This window comes from Populus trichocarpa, chromosome 5 (assembly GCF_000002775.5).
Source record: "Populus trichocarpa isolate Nisqually-1 chromosome 5, P.trichocarpa_v4.1, whole genome shotgun sequence".
Classification (NCBI taxonomy): Eukaryota; Viridiplantae; Streptophyta; class Magnoliopsida; order Malpighiales; family Salicaceae; genus Populus; species Populus trichocarpa.
In genome coordinates this window covers 21,966,192-21,989,645 of record NC_037289.2, presented here as the reverse complement: position 1 = coordinate 21,989,645, position 23,454 = coordinate 21,966,192, and the positions used below count along the sequence as shown (strand labels likewise).

Genomic DNA, 23,454 nt, shown 5'->3' with positions numbered 1-23,454 from the left:
ATCAGGAAAAACTTCTTTGTGGCTACTAAAAGAGGCATGGCAGCTCAGGAAAGTTGTGTTTTCCAGGAAAACGACATTCTGATTCTGAAAATGATCAGGGATCCACAACCTATATACGCCTTAATGACTCACAGTTTCGTTTGTTCATGTATTGTCTGTATAATTTTTAGATTTTTGAGATGACTGATTTGGAAATCTTCTTTTCTAAGTTTATCATTATAAAAATGCTTGACAAACTGTTGATGAGCAAGCATATATATTTGTACCATCAGCAGCCTCCTCCATAACCAGTTATTCGATCTTTATCCAATCTTGGTCTGTGGAGGTTGGTATATTAATTTATGTTATTCTACACTCTGGTGGGATCCAAATCCAAATCCAAATACATGATCGTGCCCTCTTACATCCTCAATCGTCAGTTGATAGTGAGATGGTCTCGATTAAGCTAGACATCAAATAAATATTAAATGGTGGCTCAGCGGTGGAGCCTGACACAAAATTTAATTTGGAGGGGCTAATTAACTTACTATAATCTTGCACGGTATAATCTTAATAACGCATAAAAAAGGAGTCCCAAGTCCTAACTCAGTGTCTAACCAAAATCAGCACTCATGCTTGTCCCACGGGCAGGAGCTCTCACATTCTTAACATGAACCAAAATAACAGACACCGGCTTGCATTTCTTTCTGAAATCTCTATACTTTTTTTTTAAAAAAGAGGTTTTCTAAGCTACCGTGCAATACTTGCTCACGGGATTCTCATGTTCGTTTTCCATTCACCACGAATTTCTTTCTGACATGGTCATAAACCACAGGTTTCAAAAAGATCCAAACATCTCTGGCTCTGGTCTAAAGTTTTATGAACCTAGTCCAATGAGGATACGTACTCAATTTACCTTAAGAAAAAATAAAAGCATAATTTGCAACTTCCCAATGAAAGATTCTTTGGATTGTGTTTTGTTTGATCCATGATGTCTTGATGTGATGCAAGTTGAATGAAAGACAGGGTGCTTCCACAAGAACCTACGCTGATCACTCAATAAGCTGACGATAATCAATGCACCGAGTAAACGTCCACTTGTACTTACCATTAGTACTATATATATATATATATATATATATATATATATGCTAGTGTGAACAAGAAATGCAATAACACAAATTAAGGTTGCAAGATTCCAAAAAACCTGAAACAAAAACTACAGGATCTTCTTAACTAGGAGTTTTGTTTAAAATGGTATCTACGTATGCTCTCTTTGTTGTCATACGCTCCACTTCTGCCAAAAACTAGATCCGAAGATACAATTCAAAGTCTAGGCCCTTTAACCTCTCTTTCTCTTTCTGATCAACCAGAGACATGGAAGCAGGGATTCTTTGGCAAACTAGAAGTCCTACTCCATCCCTGCCGCGACAGCCGCGTGGTTGTAAGATCAAATATCACTCTCCTGCTATTCTTGCAGTTCTTACAAGAGCACCGGATAATAACATGACTGGAGTAACAGAGAAAAGGAAAGCTTCAAATCGGACAGACAAGTTAACAGGACTTACGAAAAAGACTATCTATAATGATAGCTGGTTTGCCGAGCTAGCGATAAACTATCTATCACAGCAATTTCAAGATGCAACAGGTTTAGTTAATTTCTAATATTGATTATTCATGGACTTTTCTTCATTTCCTTTTCGAGGACAGAAAATCAGACCATGAAAACATGTGCAGGGTTAAGAAACAGCAAGAGAGGTTATGAGAGCTTGGCGCAGACAGCTACAGATACATGGCAGAAATTCAGTCCAATTCAACAACACGGGCTTGTGCTTCAATCTCTTAATCGAGCCATCCCCAGACTGATCTTGAACATGGCAAGTTCGATATTTTCCTTCCTGGTTTTACCTTTGTGTAAGAGTACTAATTATTCTGGTTTTCATGCACACATACTATAGAGAAATGCATGGAAACTCCTAGGCCTTCCAAATTCTCATCTTTATTTCTTTGAGAACAAGTTGAATAGAGTGAATTATAGTGGAACCATGTGCCAAAATAAAGCATTCTGACTGGATTTTTTAGCTGTTGCACATGTATTATGATCCATCCTTTTCATCTTCTTTACATAATTTATCAAAAGAAGATAACATTTCCTCTAATTCCTTCAATCCCTCATGTAGAATTGATTCGGAATTGTTTGAGACAGACACTCAAGAGTCACTACAAGACGGTTTGTTTGGAGAAAACAAATTAAAAGCAAAAAATATTTTTAGATTATATGGAACTCTTAAATAATTTTTCTACTAATCTATGTCATGTGAGGTAGTAATTTCTAAATTCTTCATAGCATGCTCCAATATTATAATGAATCAGCGTTGATGTTTCGATTTGTGGCAGATAAAGATAATGCTACCAGAGTCCACGTTTAAAAGAGAATACTTTGCGGCCTTCACAACCTTGTTCTTTGCTTGGCTAGTAGGACCCAGCGAGGTAAGGAATTTTTTGTTTTTAATGTTGTGGTAATGGTTGTTTTTAAAATGTATTTTATTTGTAAATATATTGAAATGATTTTTTTTTATTTTTTAAAATTTATATTCAACATAAGCACTTTAGAACAATATGAAAATATTAAAAAAATTAATTAAAAATAAAAAATAAAAAAATTTTAATTTTTTTTTAAATTCTTTTAAGATATAAAAACAAACATGATTTGTTGCTTTTACATGTGCTTTAACATTACTCCAAAAATTAAAGCTTTCAATTTGTTTTCTGAACTATAGTCTGGGCATGCTTGCTTTGTTTGTTTGTTTGTTTTTTTATCATCTGAAACCCGAGGGGTGTGATCTGGGAGGTTAGTGGGCCTAGGATCCTTTGCCTTGGGGAAAAACCATGCCAGTAGCAGAACAAAGCCAGTAAGGAATAGTTTGGCATTGCATACTGAAAATTGAGTATTAAGTCCACCCGGAAAAAAATAAAACCTTGAAAAATGGAGAATTAGCCTCCCCCAGATATGGCTTTCCTTCAACTAGGAGAAAAATTAACTCGCACGTTGTGACTCCTAATTTCATTTTCCATGCGAGAAATTATACGGTTGTCTGGATTTACAATTTAATTTCCTAAGTTGTAATTTCATATTAAAAGAAAATTAGTGCTCAAAACAAAATTAATGCATTTAACCTCCAAGTGACTAATTAAAAGAAAAACAGTTGATTTATTAAATATAAGAGTTAAAACCACATTTTTAAGAGTGCATTTAGCATGGCTTTTGAATTATGATTCATAGTTGAAAAATTATTTTCATACATAACTTATGATAAAAAATAACTTTAAATAGAAATATGTTTAGTAAAAATCACTCAAAGCAATTTTTTTAAATAAGGAATATAGTGCAAGTTATAATTTATAAGTTAAAAATTAAAAATTGTGAAAGGACTTATAATTGTGTCCATAGCACCACCCTTATCGTGTAACAAGAAATACTCGTTCAAACAATTGATTAATCAAATTTTAAAGTAATTAGTTCTAGATTGTTTTAATTAATCAAACTTCAGCAACCCAATATTTAAAATCGTAATTCGTAAATAAAAAATTATTTTTTAAAATAAGTAGTCTGATTATATGTTCAACATTATCTAAGCTTCCCAAAACAAGAATATATTGAATATGTTGTCAAAATCCTAAACGTAAAGGTCGGGCTACTGAATTCACATTTCCATATAAATTCATCTATACTGAATCTGTTTACTCATATTTGTTCTCCCTTGTGCTTGGTTTGATATTTTTCTTTGACCCAAAATTCCTCTCAATAGCTAGCTCTACGTTAGGTCATGACAATCATTGATGTCCACAATTATGGGAACATTTTGCAGATTAATCACTCAATAAAGCACAAGCACACACCCCCACAAAGCATTTTGCGAATTAAGATATTTCTATTAAACTGTGATTATACCCTAACGAGAGTGATTTCATGGATTTTACAAAACAAGGTGCGGGAATCCGAGTTCAACGGAAAAAAGGAAAAGAATGTAGTCCACATAAAAAAGTGCAGGTAAAATAACTTCCCTGCAATTCCAAACTTAATTATTATAACCTACGGGGGTCCCACTATCCCATACATGTCACCAGCCTAGGACACTTTACTTGGTAAATCAATCTGCTCCAATAAGTTTGATGCTTCAAGGCTCTCTCCTTCTCCATTTCCATCATGACCATCATAATGGCAATAATCATCATCATTTTCAAATCATCATTAAAGTTTTTATTGCACTTGGTATCTTAGCCATCAATCCTACACCTTGCAGGTTTTTAGAGGAGACAAACTGTGTTGGGATGTGTACCAATCTGTGTAAGATTCCGAGTCAAACATTTATCAAGCACTCCCTTGGAATGCCAGTTGACATGGTTCCTAGTAAGTATTCTCATTCAGCAACTATATGCATGGCCACACAGGCATAAGAACCAAATCACTGTATGTGGCACAATCATAAGAGACGGCATTTGAGGCAAAAAGAAAGAAAGGACAAACACAGAACACTACTGCATAAGAAATCAATACTCAAATTTTGTTTTGCACTGCAAAGGGCGTATAATGTGCAGAACATTGGAATAGAAAGTTGCCAATAGAACAACGATTTTTCCATTTTTCCTCTCATGGCAATTGAAAAGGAACAAAATAAAAAGGGATATACTTCAAGGAGTAATAGTACCTGCACTAGAGAATGTGGAAGCCATGCTCATCATGTCAATGGAGGGCCCCAAGGGGGGCCCAAGCATAACCACTAAGGGTGCAAAACTGCAAGTAAACCCATCCAATCTAAGGTGTGAATTTCAGCATATAGAAGAATACTGCTAATATATCAAGTCAAAATTACCTGAATTAGTGAACATTAATTAAAAATATATGATTCCATGATTGGTGCCACCAAGTCGTCCAAATTCAATACAATCCGCTAATTTTCACCTGTTTCCCATGAAACCAATCATGATCCTTAACCTGCTCCCATATATCATGACAACAAGCACCTAAGTTGAACGTTAGTCACATTCCCACGTGCCAATCATTAGCTGAGTGCAGGGCCACCACTGTTAAAATTTTGCAATCAACACACGATGATTTAAATGAAGGGGATCTGTCTACTGCAGCTAAGTTACTAATGGTTTGCTGTCTGATTTGTAGATTTTGATGATATGAGCTGTGAGATGATATTTGGTCAGGAGCCTCCGGCAATAACTGAAGATCCAGCATTCAAACAGCCATGCTATAAACTATGTAATAATTCAAGTCATCCTCACATAAGCACATGCTCGTGCATCCTTAATTCCACCATATGTTTTGGCTTAATGAACAAAACAAACACATCCAATCTGGCAGCAGATTGGCCATATGTGGATCAGAAGAACTTTTGAGTGTTCTAAAAGGCAGTCTACTAATTGAGAACAATAATATCAAAGTTCAGAAAATAAAAAAGGAAAGTCGTTTCACACTCACACAATCCTTGTGTATTTTGCAGGTAAAGCAAACCGAAAGCACATTATGAAATGCTCAAGTTAACATGAAGACGCAAGGAAGGAGGAGTTCGTTTTACAATATGAACCTTTTGTCCTGACAACTAATTGAGAGATATTTCTTTCATACTGTATACAATTCAGAAGTTCATGACCACTTGTACTAAGTCACAATATTGTAATGATTTTTTACTTATTCAATATACCACTGAAGAAATGAGAGACAACTTGTTCAGCACTGGAAAAGAAACGGTAATATTGTATCTACTGTAGTTTTGCTCTGTTTCTTCAAGAATTTTCATGCAGTCCTTGGAGGTATATAATTGTTGGCCTATAACTATGGTGATTTAGATTTCACAGTGCTATGGCAGTAAATACAAAAATATGATGATTAACCATACATTGAACTACGCAAATGTGTAACTTACCTTATTGAAAAGGTCTGATAAATTTCTTTTTTTTTTTGGCCAATTTATGATAGATGTCACAGGGCCCAAGAACTCAAACCCAGGATGGCTTTGGGTAGAAATGATACTCTACTAGTCATGACTCCAAGATAATTCCATAGTTTTTTTTTTCCTTTTTTGGAGATCAGTAATGGATGCCAGTCATAAATGGAACTTGCTGCTATAACAAGCAACTCAGATGTTGTGGTGTCAATGGGGAAGGAATATTTGTGGATTTGGTTGAAACTCACTAATAATAGTCACACATATCTGAGACAAGAATGTTTGAAAAATTGAAGAGCTGGTAGCAAATCATGATTACCTCTAATATAAATGCTTGCATCATATACTAAACGTGAAAGGTCATTCAAAATCAAAGAGGCTATTAGCATCAACTCTCTTTTCACCCCCTTCATTCAGATGAAACCATCATGTTGGGCACCATTTAAATGAAGCCAAACACCAAGGTCACAGTTTTGATTAGACAGATCCTCAACAGATTGATAAAATGTTAAAACATTGTTCCTCCCCTCTAAATAGAATTACCACCACGCTGATTTCATCACAACATTTGGTGAGGCTTGGGTCATTCAAAATCAAAGAGGCTATTAGCATCAACTCTCTTTTCACCCCCTTCATTCAGATGAAACCATCATGTTGGGCACCATTTAAATGAAGCCAAACACCAAGGTCACAGTTTTGATTAGACAGATCCTCAACACATTGATAAAATGTTAAAACATTGTTCCTCCCCTCTAAATAGAATTACCACCACGCTGATTTCATCACAACATTTGGTGAGGCTTGGACTAGGTGCAAAACCCCTACTTTCTTAATCATGCTCATAGCAAAGCCAATTAACCTTTTATTATGAAAAGTGCTTTGACCAAGGATTTATTGTAGGGTTTTGAATCAGCAGGGTGGACCAAGATTGTTTCCCACCTTTTATGCTCTGTCAAATGATCAAACTAAAGATTTTTCTGCTGTCTTTTCTGTCTTGTTGAGAGAGTGACTGACTACTGCCACCCATTATAAAAAATTTAGCTGAAAGTGGATACCCTTCATAATAATCTCTTTGCAAGTGTTCAAATATGAGACTCAGTGGAGAGACAGGGTACACCTGGGGCCAACCTTGAAAGAGGTATCATTTCATTCTACAAAGACTGTGTTTGGATCTAAACATTAGGCACAATGGAAAATGCGTAGAGAAGCATCACAAATTTAAAAGGATAAAGAAGGACGAATACCTGGGCGATGTTGGCAATAGCAAGAATTTCATCACCATGCCTATTCTTGCCAAAACTTCACGACCATGGACAGAGGTTTTATGTCACCTCGATATCTTATCAACCTAAACAAAGCTGCCAAAAACTAAACGAAACTAAGAATCCATAAAATTGAAGTAAAGCACACAAGTCTAATATTTTCTTCTACTTCAGACATTGGTGGAGCAGGACTTCCACCTTCAACATCCAATCCACAAACAAAAGGGGTCCTAAACAGTGAGTTCCACAGTGTTGCACAACATAATTGCACTCAATTATAGCTAATTGCTTACATCTGTATCTACTAGGCATAATTAATTGATTGATTTCAAGTCTTTGGAGTGTGATTATGGATTAAAAGCATCAGAAACTGATGCCAAATATCATTCAAAACAGCATAATTTTCAACCCATGAAATCGTGAAAAGAAAATTCAGTTTCAGTAAATAATCTTGACGCTGAGATACATCAGTAATCAAAGGCCAAGCCAAGCTAACGAAAATAATCACAAAAAGGATTAAAAAAACTGACAATCAACCAAAAACATATACAAGAAAACGAGAAGGTACCATTCATTGCAGCACGAATGAGCAAAGAGAGCTCAAATGAAGGAACTTGGAGATCCGATTTTGAGATTTGTAGCAAAAACCGTTACTGAATGATCATCGTTGTACAAGATTCTTAAGTAGAATCGGCACTGTGATTTCCTTGGATCAGCGTATCATGTCATGTGCCTTCATTGATCTATTCAGTTCCAATTTCCAAACAAACAGGCTCTGGCTGGAGAGAAATTGTCATCGCTCTTTTAGATAGGGCTTCTAATCGTGGGCTTGCGTTGGCCCGATTATATTGCTTGAGCGAGGGGCTTCGTATGGGCTTAGTAAATGGGTTGGGGTTTTGGGCTAATGGTTAAATGCCAAGTAGCTAATAGAAAATTTAATAAAAAATATCTGATAATGTAATAGTGATAGCTGTTGTTTTTAAAGTATTTTTTATTTAAAAATATATTAAAATAATATATTTTTTTTATTTTTAAAGATTTATTTTTAATATTAGCCTATCAAAATGACATAGAAACAACAAAAAAAAATTAATTTGAAACAAATTTTTTATATATTTTCTAAAATACGTTCAACCACAAAAACAAACACCACCTTATAAGTTTCAAGTCTCCTATTGCTTGAATTTCTCAACGTTTAAGATACTAGACAAAGGTAGATTTCTACAACTGCACCTACCCCAACCCATATAATTAAGTTAGCAAGAACTCTAAGGAGTATAGTTCAACTGGTCATCATGCTATGAGTTTATTCCCAAGAAATCATTATTTTGAGTGCCATAAACTTGAGAGCCACTAGAGGTTTATATGGTCGTTAACTTCAAGATCTCGGTAGATTAGTCGAGGTGCACGTAAACTGGTCCGGACACCCACGATTAAAAAAAAATTAATAAGAAAAAAAAAACAGGCATGGGTGAGTAAAAAACCATCTCCAATACAAAATGGGAAAAACACCGTTTACTGTGATTCTTGGCACGAGGGATGAGAAAGATAAGGGTTGTAAGCAAGGATTGTCGTTTGTGAAAGAGCACTTGCTTGCTACTAAAGCAGGACATCATTCTCATTTATTACGAGAATAATGTTTGTCTGTAGCTCTAAGAAAAAATCAGTGTGTTACACAGTTCAAGAGTAGAGTAAATTAATTGCAAGTTGTAAAAGAGATAGCGATGCAAATAAATAAATAAAAGTTTGACAGAATTTATCTGTCCATCCTTTTTTCCCAATAAAGACCGTCTGCAAACAAGAGATGATGCGCATCCATCGTTGACCAAAGAAAAACGTTAGCTGCCATTCATCACATCCTGAGTGCCGGGGCCATATTGTTTGCCCTTTGGTTAAAAGCTCCAGTGCCCTAAAGTATCCAATCATATTTGAACTCCACGTATATATATCCTTGAGCTTTAGCTTGGCAAATAATACTCCGGCAATGCCCAGTGAGATTGTCATATGCAGAGGCCCCATAGAGGTGACAAAGAAAGCCAGTCACTGTACGGATTAAGACAAGATCGAAGACTTCTTTTGCAGTCTTAAGTTCATGAAACTAATCAACTGCGTGCTACCCCAGAACACATGTACCTCTCAAATTAACGTCAAGTCCATAGCAGTCGCATGTGCACATGCCGGTGCACCACTAGCATCTTTCAACGTATAAATGGATAAGCTTGTGCGCAATTTGGATGACAGGGACCCCAATTTTCCCATGTTTAGAGATTCACGGTCATAGCTTCTTCTTGCTATCGCAGATTTCTACTTAGAAGTGGCGGAATATAGGAAAAGTGGCAAAAAAAATGAAGCCCCTGGTTACGTAGGAATACCCGTTAATATCTGCGAGTGAGAGGAGAAATTGGTCTGGACAAATAACGAAGAGGGACCAGCCAACTGGGACATATGGGCCACCAGGCCTGTAATGGAAAAGTGATATGGAAGAAGGGATCAAGGCCCACAACTAAAGAGGGCAGCGTGTTGAGGTGCCTATCGCTTTATAACCCCACACTGCATTTGTATCTTTGCGTTCATCGACCGGACAACAAGCCTACACATTACTGGCATTTTGGAGGGAAAAAAAAAGTAATAAAAAGCAAAAATATACGATAAAAAGAAGCTTTGACATGTTGATTCCTTCGCACTCAGTTTCGGGGAGTTTAAAAATGTAATAGTAATTATTTTTTAAATTATTTTTTTTAAATACATCAAAATAATATGTATTTTTATTTTTTATAATTTATTTTTTACATTAACATATCAAAATAATAATAAAAATATATAAAAATAATTTCGAAAACAATATTGTATTTTAACCGACGTGTGCTTTGACGGCAACCCCAAACAAAAGTGACAAATTACTATTGAAAGTAAATGATGATATCATTGGAATTTTCTAATCTGCAAGATGGTCTTGGAAATGCAATGCATTTAATGTAGGCATGCCTTGTCCTTATAGTTGGTGGGGATAAATGTGGATGAATTAGCCCAACCGTTCAAGATATGCTTGGCTCTTGTCGTCCGTCTGGGGCTTTGGCTAAATGACCTTGGTTCGTGAAAAATTCCTTGAATACTTATCAGACTGGTAAAACCCTATAAGGTATGCATCAACAACGGTGTCTATGTCAGACTACGTGTGTGTTTTTTTAGATAGTTTTGATGATTATTATTTGAAAAAAATAAATTAAAAAAAATGTATAATTAGTTGTGATAAGTTGGATTTAGATACGTGTTTGATAAAAATTATAATTAAAATTTATATGTAGCAACAAAACATGTATAAAATGTTTGATAGTTTTATTGAAAGTATGGTTGCGGTTGTTTTTCAAAGTGTTTTTTACTTGAAAATGCATTAAAATAATATATTTTTTATTTTTTAAAAATTAATTTTGATATTAACGCATCAAAATGATCTGAAAATCCTAAAAAAATATTAATTTAAAGCAAAGAAAAAAATAAAATAAATTTAAATTTTTTCAAAAGCGTTTTTGAAATACAAAAAAAAAACGGGGTTTTAGAAATTTTTACGAAACTCAGTTAAAAAAAATATAAAAATTATTGCATAAAAACCGCGTTTCAAATTTAATTTTTTAATGAATCCCGCAACATAAAACACAGTTTAATTTATCAAATATATTATTGTATTTATTTCACCGCAAACACAAAAACTAAAAGAAAACAAACGCAGCCTAAATCGTTTGGCATCAAATGGTTATACTTATAGGTGTTATGACTGGTTTGAATAATGTACCAACCACAAACCATTTCATTTAATCACAGCAGGAAGCTAAGCGACCGAACAAGCCCTACAGAAGGACCCAAGAAACCCATGATTTGGTTAGATTGGTGTGAGTGTTCAAGCGCGAACTATAGCGAGCAGTACCCATGAAATTCTGAGGGCCAAGCTCCATGGACTAAGGACTAATTAATTGCCGGAAAGATGGGAGACGAGAACAGGTTTTTCTGGACCTTTGAAAAACATTAAAAATCAGCACATGGCATGCTTATGATGCGGAAGAAGGAGAAGTAATCGTGTCTAAGAAACCTAAGTGCCTTTTATTTAGTCAATGCATTAGCCATTAAGCAGCTTTCTATCGGTACTTTTGAAGACAAGCTTTAAATTCTCTCTGCCTATGGTATTATATAACCGGGGCCAAAGGGTCCCCAGGTCATAATATCTCCTACTCGAGTTCTTCTTGTAATATTTTCCAGCACAAAAGGATTGTTCTTCGGACCTTATGATATATAGAGCAATTCTGCTTCTGTAAGTTAAAAGGGGGGGTTCCCTTGATTACTTATAGACGAACTCACTAATACAGATTCGTATCCATTCCAGCAATTACGAGTGTCAACCAACCAAGTTCTTTAAGATTGCAGACAAGCAAATAATGGAAGCGCGCGGTTAAATCTCCGGCAAGTAAAATGTGAAGAAATAGGAAATTATAGCCAGCTCCAAGCAAAGATTTGGAAAACTTTAGTTAACCAACCCGTCAAACCAAATCTAAATTGACAGCATTTCCACTAGTCAGCTCATGGATTACCCTGGACGGTTTGCCACAGCTCAGTCATTTGTCACTCCAAGCCCTTGCCCATGCTACTTGCTGGTCAGTGAGATTTTTGGGCAGTCCCTTATCTTCTGCATCTTGCATTAAGAAGGAAAAGGTGCAAGTAAAGAGTGAGGCAGTTAAGAGTTACTCCTCCAGTTTCAGTAACAATTACCTGTTGTAGGAGGGATACTGTCCATTTTCGCTCTACTGTATAAATCCATTTTCCCAACCAACTAGAACTTGCATTTCCGAGGATTCTCTTTACATCACATGAACATTCGTGATCCAAAGAAGGGACTAGCTAACAGTCAGAACACTTGTGAGTCTCTTGAAAATTTGAGCTCACGGTGGTCGGTGGACGTTATAAATATGATGACCACCAACCAACACCCTCTAGCGCCAGTCGTCATTGAAATGAACACTTCTGACCATAATTTCAGAGCAGCAGGTGGAATGATTATTCATTGCTTATTAGAGAAGACTTGTGTACTTAACTATGCTTTAGTGGTAAAATAATTGCACTTTTTAACTTGCCAATATTTTAAAATACCAAACATAATGCGTGCTTGAAAGCTTACCCACACCAAATTTAACATTTTCATTCGAGCTCGCCCCCCCAATTCTCTTTACAAATTGCAAAACTGAACGTTAGATTTCCCTGGTTTTCTGGTGAACTAAACTAAAAATTCCCCCCCAAATCGTTAAATCCCCCCCTCCCCTCCCAAACCAAAGAAGGAAAAAAAGAAACCAAGGCCACTTTATTTTTTTTGTTCTTTCAATTTTAGAATAACAATTTCCTTCTAGGCACGGGGACTACTTGATTACCCTTCCGGCAAAAGGCAGCGAGATCTCGGATGGTTTCGCCAATTAAATCCTTGAATATCAGCCTCTCGATATCTAAAACAGCTTCAGACATCTCAATTGGGCAGTCTCCCCATCCAGTTATAGTATCACCTGCGAGGTCCTTTCTAAGCATACCACAGATCACCTCAACCAAGTCATCCGATGCGTCTCTCTCCCTAATTCTTTGAAACTCTGACCAAACTTGTTGCAACGAAATCTGTCCTCCCTTCCAAGGAGGCAAATGTCTCTTTCGATTCAGAATTTCCGTGATTGTATCAAAAACAAGCTTTCTTTGCAGTGCTGGCACTTGGGAAGTGTCCTTTCCTTTGAGATGCCGCTGCCTCTCTAGAAACTGGAATATATCTGAGTCTTCGGGCAAATAATTTGAAGCTCGGAGGATATCAGAAATGTACATAAAGTCCCAGTCGTCTGAATTTGACTCGGCGTGAGAGATTGCTGTGCTCCACATATCATCCTCTAGTTCTGCCAATTGATCGGAAAAATCAAAAAGTGTTACAAGACATCGATGTCCAGAGTCACGATAAATTAACAGAATAACATCATTATTCACAGGCAGCACTGTTCCCATTAAAATGTTCCTCTACTTTTAACACAAGGTAAACAGTGTCCATATCAGTACGGACCATGATAGCAACAAAGTCTTAATAGAACTGGCAGAGAGAGCAACTGGTCATAAAAATAAGGAAATCCACATCCACAAACACCCACTGTGCTAGCTCTCTATAACAGGAAGGCAGGGCACTGTGTTTAACACCGTGGGCCATTATTAAAAGCAACCAAGACAAGCATGAAGCATACTAATTTCTCATGGAAGTCCTGAACGGACATCTGCCAGTCACCTCCCGGAAGCATATTCTTTTCGAAGTAGAGAGAAAGAAGAGTACGGGGTTTGGGGATATATTTTTTTCTTTCTTATTCCAGTAATTTTGCAGCAGGAGTACCTCTTCGACACTTAATTTTGCAGCATATTACACGTCACAGTTACTGAGTTACTCTGGCATTTAACACTCTTCAATAAGGACTGTCCAAGATCCGCAGTCGTTTTCTCGAATCCGATGATCATCATCACTTTTAACTTTAAGTTCTTCCATCTTTCCACGTGATTACACAACTGGTGCGTGTTCCATTTTGCAAGCTCCTACGTCGTTTTTACATGAACCAACCGGCCCCATCACCTGGTTTTAGGTTGCTCCCGCCTACCCGTAACAATAATATAGCATGACTTACCATGTTATCAAACAGTAGCTAAGCCACCAATTAAACCAACCCACGTCATCTATTAATTCGATATCCAGATTTTAGGCATCTTATTAGCCACTGACATGGCAAGTTTTTAATGGATCTTACGTGACTGCTGCACTGTAGGAGGAGGAGCAGAGGACTCCTACGCTAACTACAAGCAGGCCTAGATTTACTGGCCTAAGGTAAGGAATCAGAAACTACGTCACCAATCTAGCTTTTGAAGCTTCCTCTGGAACTTTTTTACCAAGCAAGCAAAAATTAGAACAAAATGCGACAGAGACAGGGAGTCCCCTTACCTTTAAAATCAACGCACCGTTTCATTACAGGTGAAGGAGAAGATTCCTCCTTGTAAAACGAGGAATCAAGCACTGATACTGGACTAGGTTGCAACTCGTTTGCAGTTATCTCTGCTATGCTATGAAGCAGCTTATCACACCTCTCCAAGAGATTTCTTCCTTCGTTATAATCCTCCAGTTTCAACCTCTGCAACTGCAAATTCTTAATGTTATTAAATTTAGCACAAATTAATCAACAAATTAAATTAAATCAATCCCTTAATTATTTAAAAAAAATACTGAAAATTCACCTCTATATCTGCGTGAGAAGAGGTGCTGAGACTACTCTCAGAGACAGTGGATAATTCATCCTCAGCAGGGACCGCCACTTTATCATCCTTGTGATAAATCTCAACCGTTGGTTTTCTTCTTGGTGACCGATTTGTCGTCTTCGAACTAATTTTAGGAGACTGAACCGGAGACTCTCTTCTCTGCTCCAATGAATCGTTACTAACTCTCCTCTGCGTTTCAACACTCATAGGTCTCCTTCTATTGGGACTTCTACCACCATTCTCATTTGCCATTGGCGAACTCGTATTCTTACCTCTGACTTGGCCCCTCACATTCCTTTCAATCTCCGGTCGCTCGCGCCTGGGGCTCATACCAGGCAATGTCTCAACGTAGTAAGGATCTCGACGAACACCATGTCTTTGTCTATAACTTGAAGGAGGCGAATCGCTGATGATTCTTCCATCTGGCCGGTTCATTGAAGCTGGTGATTTTGCTGGCTTCATTAGGATTACTGGAGTTTCTTCGTAAACGAAATTTCTTTGGTTAGTTTGATTTGTTAGCTTTTTGGAATGCAAAAGGCCTTTAAGTTGGAGAGCTTCGAGTATATGCTTAAGAGTTTCAAGATCTTTCGATGGTTCATCAATTCCTCTCATTTTCAGCCTCTTCTCAATCTCACCGCATATAGAAATAGTCTGTTTTGGCTCGGGAAAGAAATCAGCTGAATCGAAGAAGCTCTTTCTCTGTCCAACGCCTTTGTTTTGAGCTCTAGCTGGTTCAGCTCTCAAGTTCCGCACCGCATTGTACGCTTTTGGATCTACTGCTCTGCCATTTGGATTCAGATTCTTACCTCCGTTTCTTGAAATACTGGTTTGTGTGTTTTGCTGCAGCGTTTGCTTCAACTGAAAATTGACTCCATCAATGAATCGATACTGAAACAGATCTCTGGAGGCTCTAGACTCAGAAGCAGATCTTCTGAGTTCAGGTTTGTTAACATGTTCAGAAGGATCCGGACTCGAATCCTGCAATGACTCCAGCCCCATAAGCCTCGCAATCACACTTGGCGATCGGCGTTGTTTGTCATTATCGTCCGTTCGCTCTTCGTTGCACCGATTGACTGAGAAGATTGCAGTGTTTGTACGAATTTCTCTCGGCTTAAGGCTTCCTTTTGCATCAAATGTTGCTCTACTATCAAGAGACAGTCTTGGAGCTTCTTTGCAGAATTTCCAAGATGATTTAGTGCCTTGTTTTAATTCCAGAACAGGAAGAAGAGGAGGCGATTTTGATTGAATCTCAACGGATAATAGAGACTGCGGTGCTGCCGGTGAACTGAGCTCCGTCACCGGAGATTGCTTAAACCTGTCCGGAGAAGGCATTGATCTTGTTTGCTGCGGCTTATCCAATTCCCTTGGCATAGCTGGTGATCCAATTGACTTCTCTGGCTCTGGGGTTGAATCAACACCCTGAAAATTCCAACAAATAATTACACACTAAAATTAAAAACTAAACAGAGACATATCAACAGAACAGAGAGTGAAGATTGCAAAGGATTATTAAAACTTACCGTAGATAAAGGGAGACGTTTGGTGGCATAGAGGCGCTTTCCGGTGATAATCTGCTGACGATCAAAGATCTGTAGGAAGCCCGCCATGCAACCCATCTGCTTCTCCATATTTTGCTCTTGTACCATTCCCATCGTTTTGTTTTTCCTTTCTTTGTATATTGACTCACTTTCTCGTTAACTCTCTAGTCTCTTCTTTCTCAAGAAAACATTTCACTCTCCAGACTTCATCTCTCTCTCTATTTCCCGTGTGTATTTCTCTCTGAGACTGCGCCTATATCATCGTCTCCCGCTTTTCTGGTCTTTAAAAGGCTGGGTAAAGTTAAAAGGAAGGGCAAGACAAAATGACAAGATTTACCCTTTATTTACTAGAAAGGCCAAACTGGTTTTTAGCCGTTTGTGCCTTATCATGAAATGGCACTTCGGTCCTCGAATAAGAACGGGGCTTGAAATAGTTTTCAATTCTTGGCAATGCAACTCAGCATGTAATTGTTTTTTAAAATGGTTTTTTTATTTATAAATATATTAAATTTATAATTTTTTAAAATTTATTTTTAATATTAAACTCATTTAAAATTATAAAAAAAATAATTTAAAAATATTTTTTAACATAAAACAAATATACTCATACTCGAGGTGCCCTGCTTCCTGGTTAATTTGATGGTTTGGCTTATAAATTATGTTTTATTTTAAAAAAAACCAAGGTAAAATTGATTTTGTCAGATTTTGTTAGCCTAACATATCCATTCATAACTTAACCAGTCCATTTAAGGGGTTTGATTTAAAAATAAAACTGCTTTACTTTTTATTAAAATAAAAATCTTAAAACATGCCTTTTGAATTAATTTAAGTTAGGATGGGTAATGAATTTGAGCGGGATTAGCAATTTTTTTTTTTTCCCACTTGTATCGCGCAAGACCAGCAATAAGCTGGTCAGCTTCCGTCGGCAATGTACTCTACGTGTCAGATAATCCATTGTCTAGAGCATCGAGAGTTTGAACGATGACTCATAGATTGACTCCCTTTTTCCCTAAACTAACCCCAACTTAGTTTGTTCCTACTTTTAATGCTTTAGACAACGTTTTCGCTGAGGTTTTACCGTATCTAACTACACTTGTGTGTGTATAGTATAATCTTTGACCCCTTCGGTGTATTAGGTATTATGATACAATTTGTTTTTAAAATATTTTTTTTAAAAAAATTAAATTAGTTTTATTAAAATATTTTTTTAAATGGTTTTAATATATTATTATTAAAAATAAAAAAATATTATTTTAATATACTTTCAATTAAAAAAATATTTTACATCACTTAACTAAATACTCATAAATCATTTCATTCGACTATTATATATGCTTCTTCTTTAAACTCATCCGTTTAAGTCTGGCTGTAAATAGAATTTCATATTGGTTTTTCATTTTCGATTCACTTCTATAAATGGGAAACTGTATTCCTTTTTTGCACATCACTTGTTTTGTTCCTTCACTTTAATTATTTTCATGCATTTTATATGTTTTTGTTTTTAGTTGTTTTTTAAAAATACTTATGACTTGAAAAGGTATTGATGTTTTTTTAATGTTTAATATTTTTATGTACCAATATTAAAAAAAAATCTAATATATTTTTAACTAAGAAATTATTTTGAGAATTATGTGTGGCAAAATTTGAAACATCCCTCTAAAAAGTAAATAGATAGATGTAATGCAAGGAAATTGTTTTTTCAACCATTCTCTTAATAATATTTATAATTTAAATTTAAATAATAAATCAACTGAAATCATAGCTCTTCTTAATTTTTTTTTTTTTACTACACCCCTGGATAGGTGGTTTTAATTTTTATTTATCATAGTGATTATGTTTCTGGCGGTGAAAACTTGAAAGTAAAAAGGCAGCCCATGAACAGTGGAAAATAACCTATCATCCTCCCATCGTCTCACCAAAACGAGACTGTTAAGTATTCACTGATCATTAATCCAATCCACTTCCGTACACTCTACTAAAAGACACGAGACTTGGCTCGACAAAGTTCACAAGTTCATGTAGTCCTCCGCCTGACATCTTATTTCATTTCTACTATTATGTTGGTGCATGAAATTAATGTAGGAAATTTTTTTAAAAAAATATTTAAATAATTGTTTTAGGGATATGATTTTTTAAGCCATGAAACTGAAATTTATAACTCAAATTTGAACTCCAAATATCAGCTTTTAAAACAAAACGTGGAGAAATAAATAATTCATTAATTAATTTAAAATGCTTAAATCTAAAATTTGATCGATTATAATTTTTACAATAAATAATAGTGTAAGTGTATCACCTGTTTTATTCTTTCACTTTAATTGTTTTCATGTATATATTTTTCACAACACTCTTATAAACTATACAGTATATATTGATATCAATTTAACCTGTTATTTGTTATCAATAGGTTACCGAGCGCATGCGCTCCTATATATGCAACTTGAACTAAAAAATCTTTTAACGTAAATAAATAATATTTAAACTGTAAGAACTTTTTAATATTATCATTAAACTTAGTGTAATGAACTAAACTTGAAAACTTTAAACTTAAATATCTAAAATTATTTTATTAGATTAATTTTTTATTGTTTTCTCAAAGTCAAGACTGAAAAAAAAAATTTATCAAAATAAAAACTCTTGAGAATTTGGGATTATATATATATATATATATATATATATTAACATGACAGTCCTATATCTTTTAATTTACTATTTTTTTATAATTTCAAGCTTAATTCTACCTAATTATCTAATTAGATTATAAAAAGATTCAGTTATAAATAAAAAACTTAAAATAATATAAGAAAACCGAGGCGATTCACAGCTTATATAGGATGTCGGCTAAACGAAAGTAATAAATTTTTGTCCCTTTGCAATTATTATTCACTTACTATCTTTTTAACCTCTCAAGACTTCAATTCATGTGAACTGAAAAATACAGACACAACAATAGCTCCTTTTTTTTTTTTTCTCCAAGTGCAGTTGAAATTTAATTAAGGATCCTTCTCCTGAATGGAGCCTGGTGCAGGGATCCGACGGTCTATATGGATTTGAGAACTTCTGACCAATCACTGGTGGAGTGCACGTGCATTGCAAAGCACTCTAATGCCGCCAAGAGAGAGACAGCAGTGTGCTCATACTAACGCGAATCACGAGAGACATGGTGGTGTTTTGCAGGACTTTTGTTTTTGTTTTTAGGTGTTGTTTTAAAGTGTTATTTTGGTTTGAAAAATATTGATAATTTTTTAATGTTGTTTTATAGCTGTAATGTTTTAATGTTAAAAAAAAAAAATTATTGGTGATTGTGTTTCCGGTGATGAAAACTTGAAAGTAAATGTAACTTGCAATATGCTACTATTTTTTTGTCAAATGTTTTTTTAAAATTAAATTTTTATATGTTTTTAAATTATTCTATTAATATCAGAAATAAATTTAAAAAAAATATTTTAAAATAAAAAAATAAAAAACAATCTCATACATCCTCTCAAAAAGCAGCACGTGAGCAGTGAAAAATAACATATCGCTTTCCGAACTTAGAAGGTCGTGAACAACCACCCCACCATACATCCTCGCACCGTCTCACCACAACGAGACTGTTATGTATTCACTAATCGGTAATCACCGGTCCAATCCACTTCCGTACACTACTAAAAGACGCCAGACTTGGCTCGACGAAGTCCATAGAGGACTACACGTGGCATATCATCTTGGTCACCCCTGGAAAAGAAATACACGTCACGACAGGCAAATAAGGAGGCATGAGTACAGTTTGAGAGAATCAAGGAGCCAGCAGTGCTGTAACAGACACTACCTGACACGCAATGTAGTGGATGAAGGGCGGCTGACTGTTTGCAAGTACGAGATATTTGTTTATAAATACTTTAAAATAATATATTTTTAATATTAATATATTAAAATAATAATAAAAAATATATAAGAAATTAATTCAAAACAAATTTTTAAAAAAAACTTCATAAAACTCCAGTTTTAAGTTTTTAACACTTCCCAAATGGGCACTTAGAGTGTGTATTTTTAACTACGATTGAATTTGTTTTGAAAGTGTATTTACTTTAAAAAATATTAAATAAGTATTTTTTAGTTTTTTTTATATTTTTAATATGATGATGATTGTGAAAAATAATGAAAAATTTTAATAAATATTTTAAAAAATATTTTGTGTCATAATATCAAACAAACACTTACTTAATTTGCTTGCTTGTTAGAGTTGAGACATAATTTGTATTTGCACTTGATGATATGTTATAATTACCACATAAATTATTAACAATGATAAACATTATCTTATGATTTTAAAACAAGATTTAATTTGTGTTTGGTAATGTGATCCAATTTTTTTTAAAAAATACTTTTTAATTAAAAATATATTAAAATAAATTTTTTTATTTTTTATTTTTAAATTAACACATCAAAACCATAAAAAACAAAAAAATATTAATTTAATATTTTTTAGATTAAAAATTAAAAAACACTTTAAAAAACAAGTTGAACCATAAAAACAAACACTTAAAATTCATTTATTTGTGTGGGACTGCATCATATCAAAAACATGAACTTTATGTTTTTTATATGATACACTATTGTGTCGTGACACTTATTATATTTCATTAATTTAATGATTTATATACATTTTAATTTGCTTTTTCATGTTTTCACAGTGCTCGGTACCACTAGTAAGTCAATAAAAAGATAATTGGAGTTTCTATTATCCATAATATATAGAACAAGTCAATATAAATAATTAATAATTAGCACCCTAATGTTTTATCAATATACATGACCATTAGCTTGAGTCTTAAGTAATGCAAATGCATTGATTTAATTTACATCGTGTGATAGGTAACTTGTTTATTTACGCAGTTTGATGTGTTTTAATAAGTTACAAAATCCTTTTCTATGTTTTTTTTTAGCTTAAAACACAGTTTTCAACACACAGCATGAATATCAATGGTTTTTGTGGCTGTGCACATCCTTAAATCGAGCACCAACATCGTTTTTGGGATTTTTATATCCGTTGTGAATTTCACAAGCGCTGTCCTTTTTATAAATGGTATTTTCGCGTCCAGGTAACGGTAAACCTACTTCTTTGAGTGAAGCTGCATGCGCAGATTAATGAATTGAGCCCTAGCTGTTCTAGCTAGGTTTCTTTGCCTGTGATTTCAACCATTTATACCAGCTTATACCGACATAAATGTGCATACAAGACAATCAAAGCCGAGGAGTTTTTGACGTCTAGGTCTCCACAATCGACGTAAAACACCAACATTTTCTCACAGTTAGGTTATCTGGGATTCGGTGCTGGCTTCAAATTGGCAAGTTCCAAGCCAGTCTTAATCTAATAAACCAGACCCGTCCAGTTTAGTTTTGCCTGAACTCTGAATCTACACGTAACGTATTATTGTATTCCATCTGCGAGTTTATAAATTTGAGGACCCAACTGGTCAAATCCAAATCTGATGAGCAAATGAACAAAAGTGCTTACTCTATTCTCTTACCTTTGTCACATATGGCTAATTGTAAACTTCGAGCTACTTAGTATTGCTCGACTGTTCCCTCGGAAAGAGCTCCAATTACCTCCAAATTATGGTCATCTCAGTTAGTGGAGATTGATGGCAAGGATAATACAGGTAGTGTTTCTTTATATTTACTTCCTATTTATTATTCATTTAATAAGAAATTTAAATATTTATATTTTATTGATCGGTTTTTGAAGTATCCATGTATATATTATATTAATTTTTTAAAAAATATAAATGCTATGTATGTACATCTATATAATATGAATATATATACCGAGTTGATTTTTAGTTTGATCGATAATATTCATAATTTATCCATTATACATCAAAGAAAATAGAAATCCATGAAAAAATCCTACACATTATCCTCGGATGGGATTAAAAATTGTCATCTCTATGGAGGGAGGTAACTGATACAGTGAGTTTTGTGCATAAATTTCAACAGCTGTAAACAAGCAGTAAGATGGCTGGTGCATGCCAAACAGGGCCCCTTGAGTTGCCTTGAGATTTACTTTTATGACATGGCTTTGGGAGATAAGTGGGGTTCCAATATGGAAATTTGGGGGTTGGGGCTGCCACCCCATGTGGATTGTCTTCGGGACGAATAACCATAGCTTTCTGCGTTCCTCCATGTGAGTCTTTCTCTCAGTGAACAACATCTCTCAAAGTTCTGCCTAATATCATATGCTTTTTTTAAGGGCCTAACATCTCTTTCATACGTCTTGTCCACCTATGGTCCAATAATTATTATATATCATAGGAAAGAGCATGCACCCGCTTCTCTTTCACCTTTCAACACTCTCTTAGTTACTTTTCATTTAACCCACATGCATTTCAGATCTCCAGCATGCCTTTAATTTTTACCCCTTTTTTTTTATATCACTTACCTTCATCACTCACAAGGCTCGCGCAAGCCAGCTTCATAAGTGGAGGTGGTCAAAAAAACAAAACAAGTGAAAACTTAGGTGGGGTGTCCTGATAATTCATGGAGCCCACGTACGCCCCTCTCAAGCCCCATGTCCTGGTTACATGAATGTGGTGAAAGAGCACAAATCCCAACCTGAAACTTCCGTGTAATTCTTTCTCACCAACCCCCTCCCTCTCAAGCCACAGCTCTTGCACGCCTTCGCATTCTAATGCGTTTAAAGGATCGAGTGATTATTTGGTCCTCTCTCTCTGTAGCCTGAGCGAGGTCATATGGTGCTTGAAGCCAGCCTTGAACCACAAATTTCAGCTGCCTACACTAAAATATATAATACAGGGCCAACTAGTAGATGAATGGATATTCAAAACTTGTTCACACGGAAATGCGAGCCCTTATTGTTTATGGAAGAGTCCCCGTATGCTTAGGGGAAGCCCTGGGAACATAGTTTATTCTGCAAATTAATTGATTGGGCTAAATGGATTTGGGAATGCTGAAACAATCATGAAGAGATGGGGGATTCTGATTCTTCTCTAGGTTGGACCACTTTGAATATTTCTGACTCTATCCTAAAGTCACATGGGAATTTTATATTTTCTTATGAAATGATTGCCTATGACCGCTTCAAATTTTGCCGCTTCCGTTTCAATTCTGCTGATCTTCTTTTTTTTTTTTTCCAATTCTGCTAATCTTATTTCCCTCGCAAGAGTCACAACTGCTGGCAAGGGTCAAGGTTTTTTTTTTTTTTTTTTTAATTATTGGAAACAAAAAATCAATTTGCCTGCTGGCTTTGAGCTCCGGTTGCAAGTTCCTGTTTCACCTTTCAAAAGTGACATCTCTCTTCGCTTAACTGCGACGCTTAGTTAAAAAGCAAAGTCTCGGATTTGGGTATCACGACCGTGCTATGACACTTTGACGGGTAAAAATTAGCTTTTTTCACTTTTTTTTTTTAAAAAGAAC

At 35.2% G+C, this 23,454-nt stretch overlaps 2 protein-coding genes and 2 long non-coding RNA genes across 15 annotated transcripts; 2 read left to right on the top strand and 2 right to left on the bottom strand.

Moving 5' to 3' along the window:
* Positions 1-1,123: 1,123 nt before the first annotated feature.
* LOC112327644 (beta-carotene isomerase D27, chloroplastic) lies at positions 1,124-5,714 on the top strand. Of its 2 annotated transcripts, XM_024602078.2 has the most exons (7): positions 1,126-1,627; positions 1,717-1,856; positions 2,377-2,469; positions 3,969-4,030; positions 4,284-4,390; positions 5,159-5,251; positions 5,493-5,714. In XM_024602078.2, exons 1-7 carry the CDS (start codon positions 1,357-1,359, stop codon positions 5,531-5,533), a joined length of 807 nt encoding a protein of 268 aa, XP_024457846.1. In that variant the 5' UTR covers positions 1,126-1,356; the 3' UTR covers positions 5,534-5,714. The 2 variants fall into 2 exon arrangements, with proteins under 2 accessions (XP_024457845.1, XP_024457846.1); XM_024602077.2 differs by having other exon boundaries at positions 1,124-1,627; positions 5,159-5,714.
* On the bottom strand, positions 3,892-8,002 carry LOC18099656 (uncharacterized). 10 transcript variants are annotated; one of them, XR_008059300.1, is made up of 4 exons: positions 7,767-8,002; positions 4,854-7,294; positions 4,689-4,774; positions 3,892-4,448 (listed from the first exon to the last, which is right to left on the bottom strand). It is a non-coding gene; the product is annotated as an uncharacterized LOC18099656 (long non-coding RNA). The 10 variants fall into 10 exon arrangements; XR_008059301.1 differs by having other exon boundaries at positions 3,892-4,323; XR_008059302.1 differs by having other exon boundaries at positions 3,892-7,096; positions 7,181-7,304.
* Positions 8,003-12,523: 4,521 nt separating this feature from the next.
* Positions 12,524-16,311, bottom strand: LOC7454314 (protein LONGIFOLIA 1). 2 transcript variants are annotated; one of them, XM_024602226.2, is made up of 4 exons: positions 16,018-16,311; positions 14,477-15,916; positions 14,187-14,379; positions 12,524-13,110 (listed from the first exon to the last, which is right to left on the bottom strand). In XM_024602226.2, exons 1-4 carry the CDS (start codon positions 16,147-16,149, stop codon positions 12,566-12,568), a joined length of 2,310 nt encoding a protein of 769 aa, XP_024457994.2. In that variant the 5' UTR covers positions 16,150-16,311; the 3' UTR covers positions 12,524-12,565. The 2 variants fall into 2 exon arrangements, with proteins under 2 accessions (XP_024457994.2, XP_024457995.2); XM_024602227.2 differs by having other exon boundaries at positions 14,187-14,373.
* Positions 16,312-21,518: 5,207 nt separating this feature from the next.
* Positions 21,519-22,371, top strand: LOC112327463 (uncharacterized). Its single transcript, XR_002981679.2, has 2 exons — positions 21,519-21,680; positions 22,018-22,371. It is a non-coding gene; the product is annotated as an uncharacterized LOC112327463 (long non-coding RNA).
* The last annotated feature ends 1,083 nt before the right edge of the window (positions 22,372-23,454 follow it).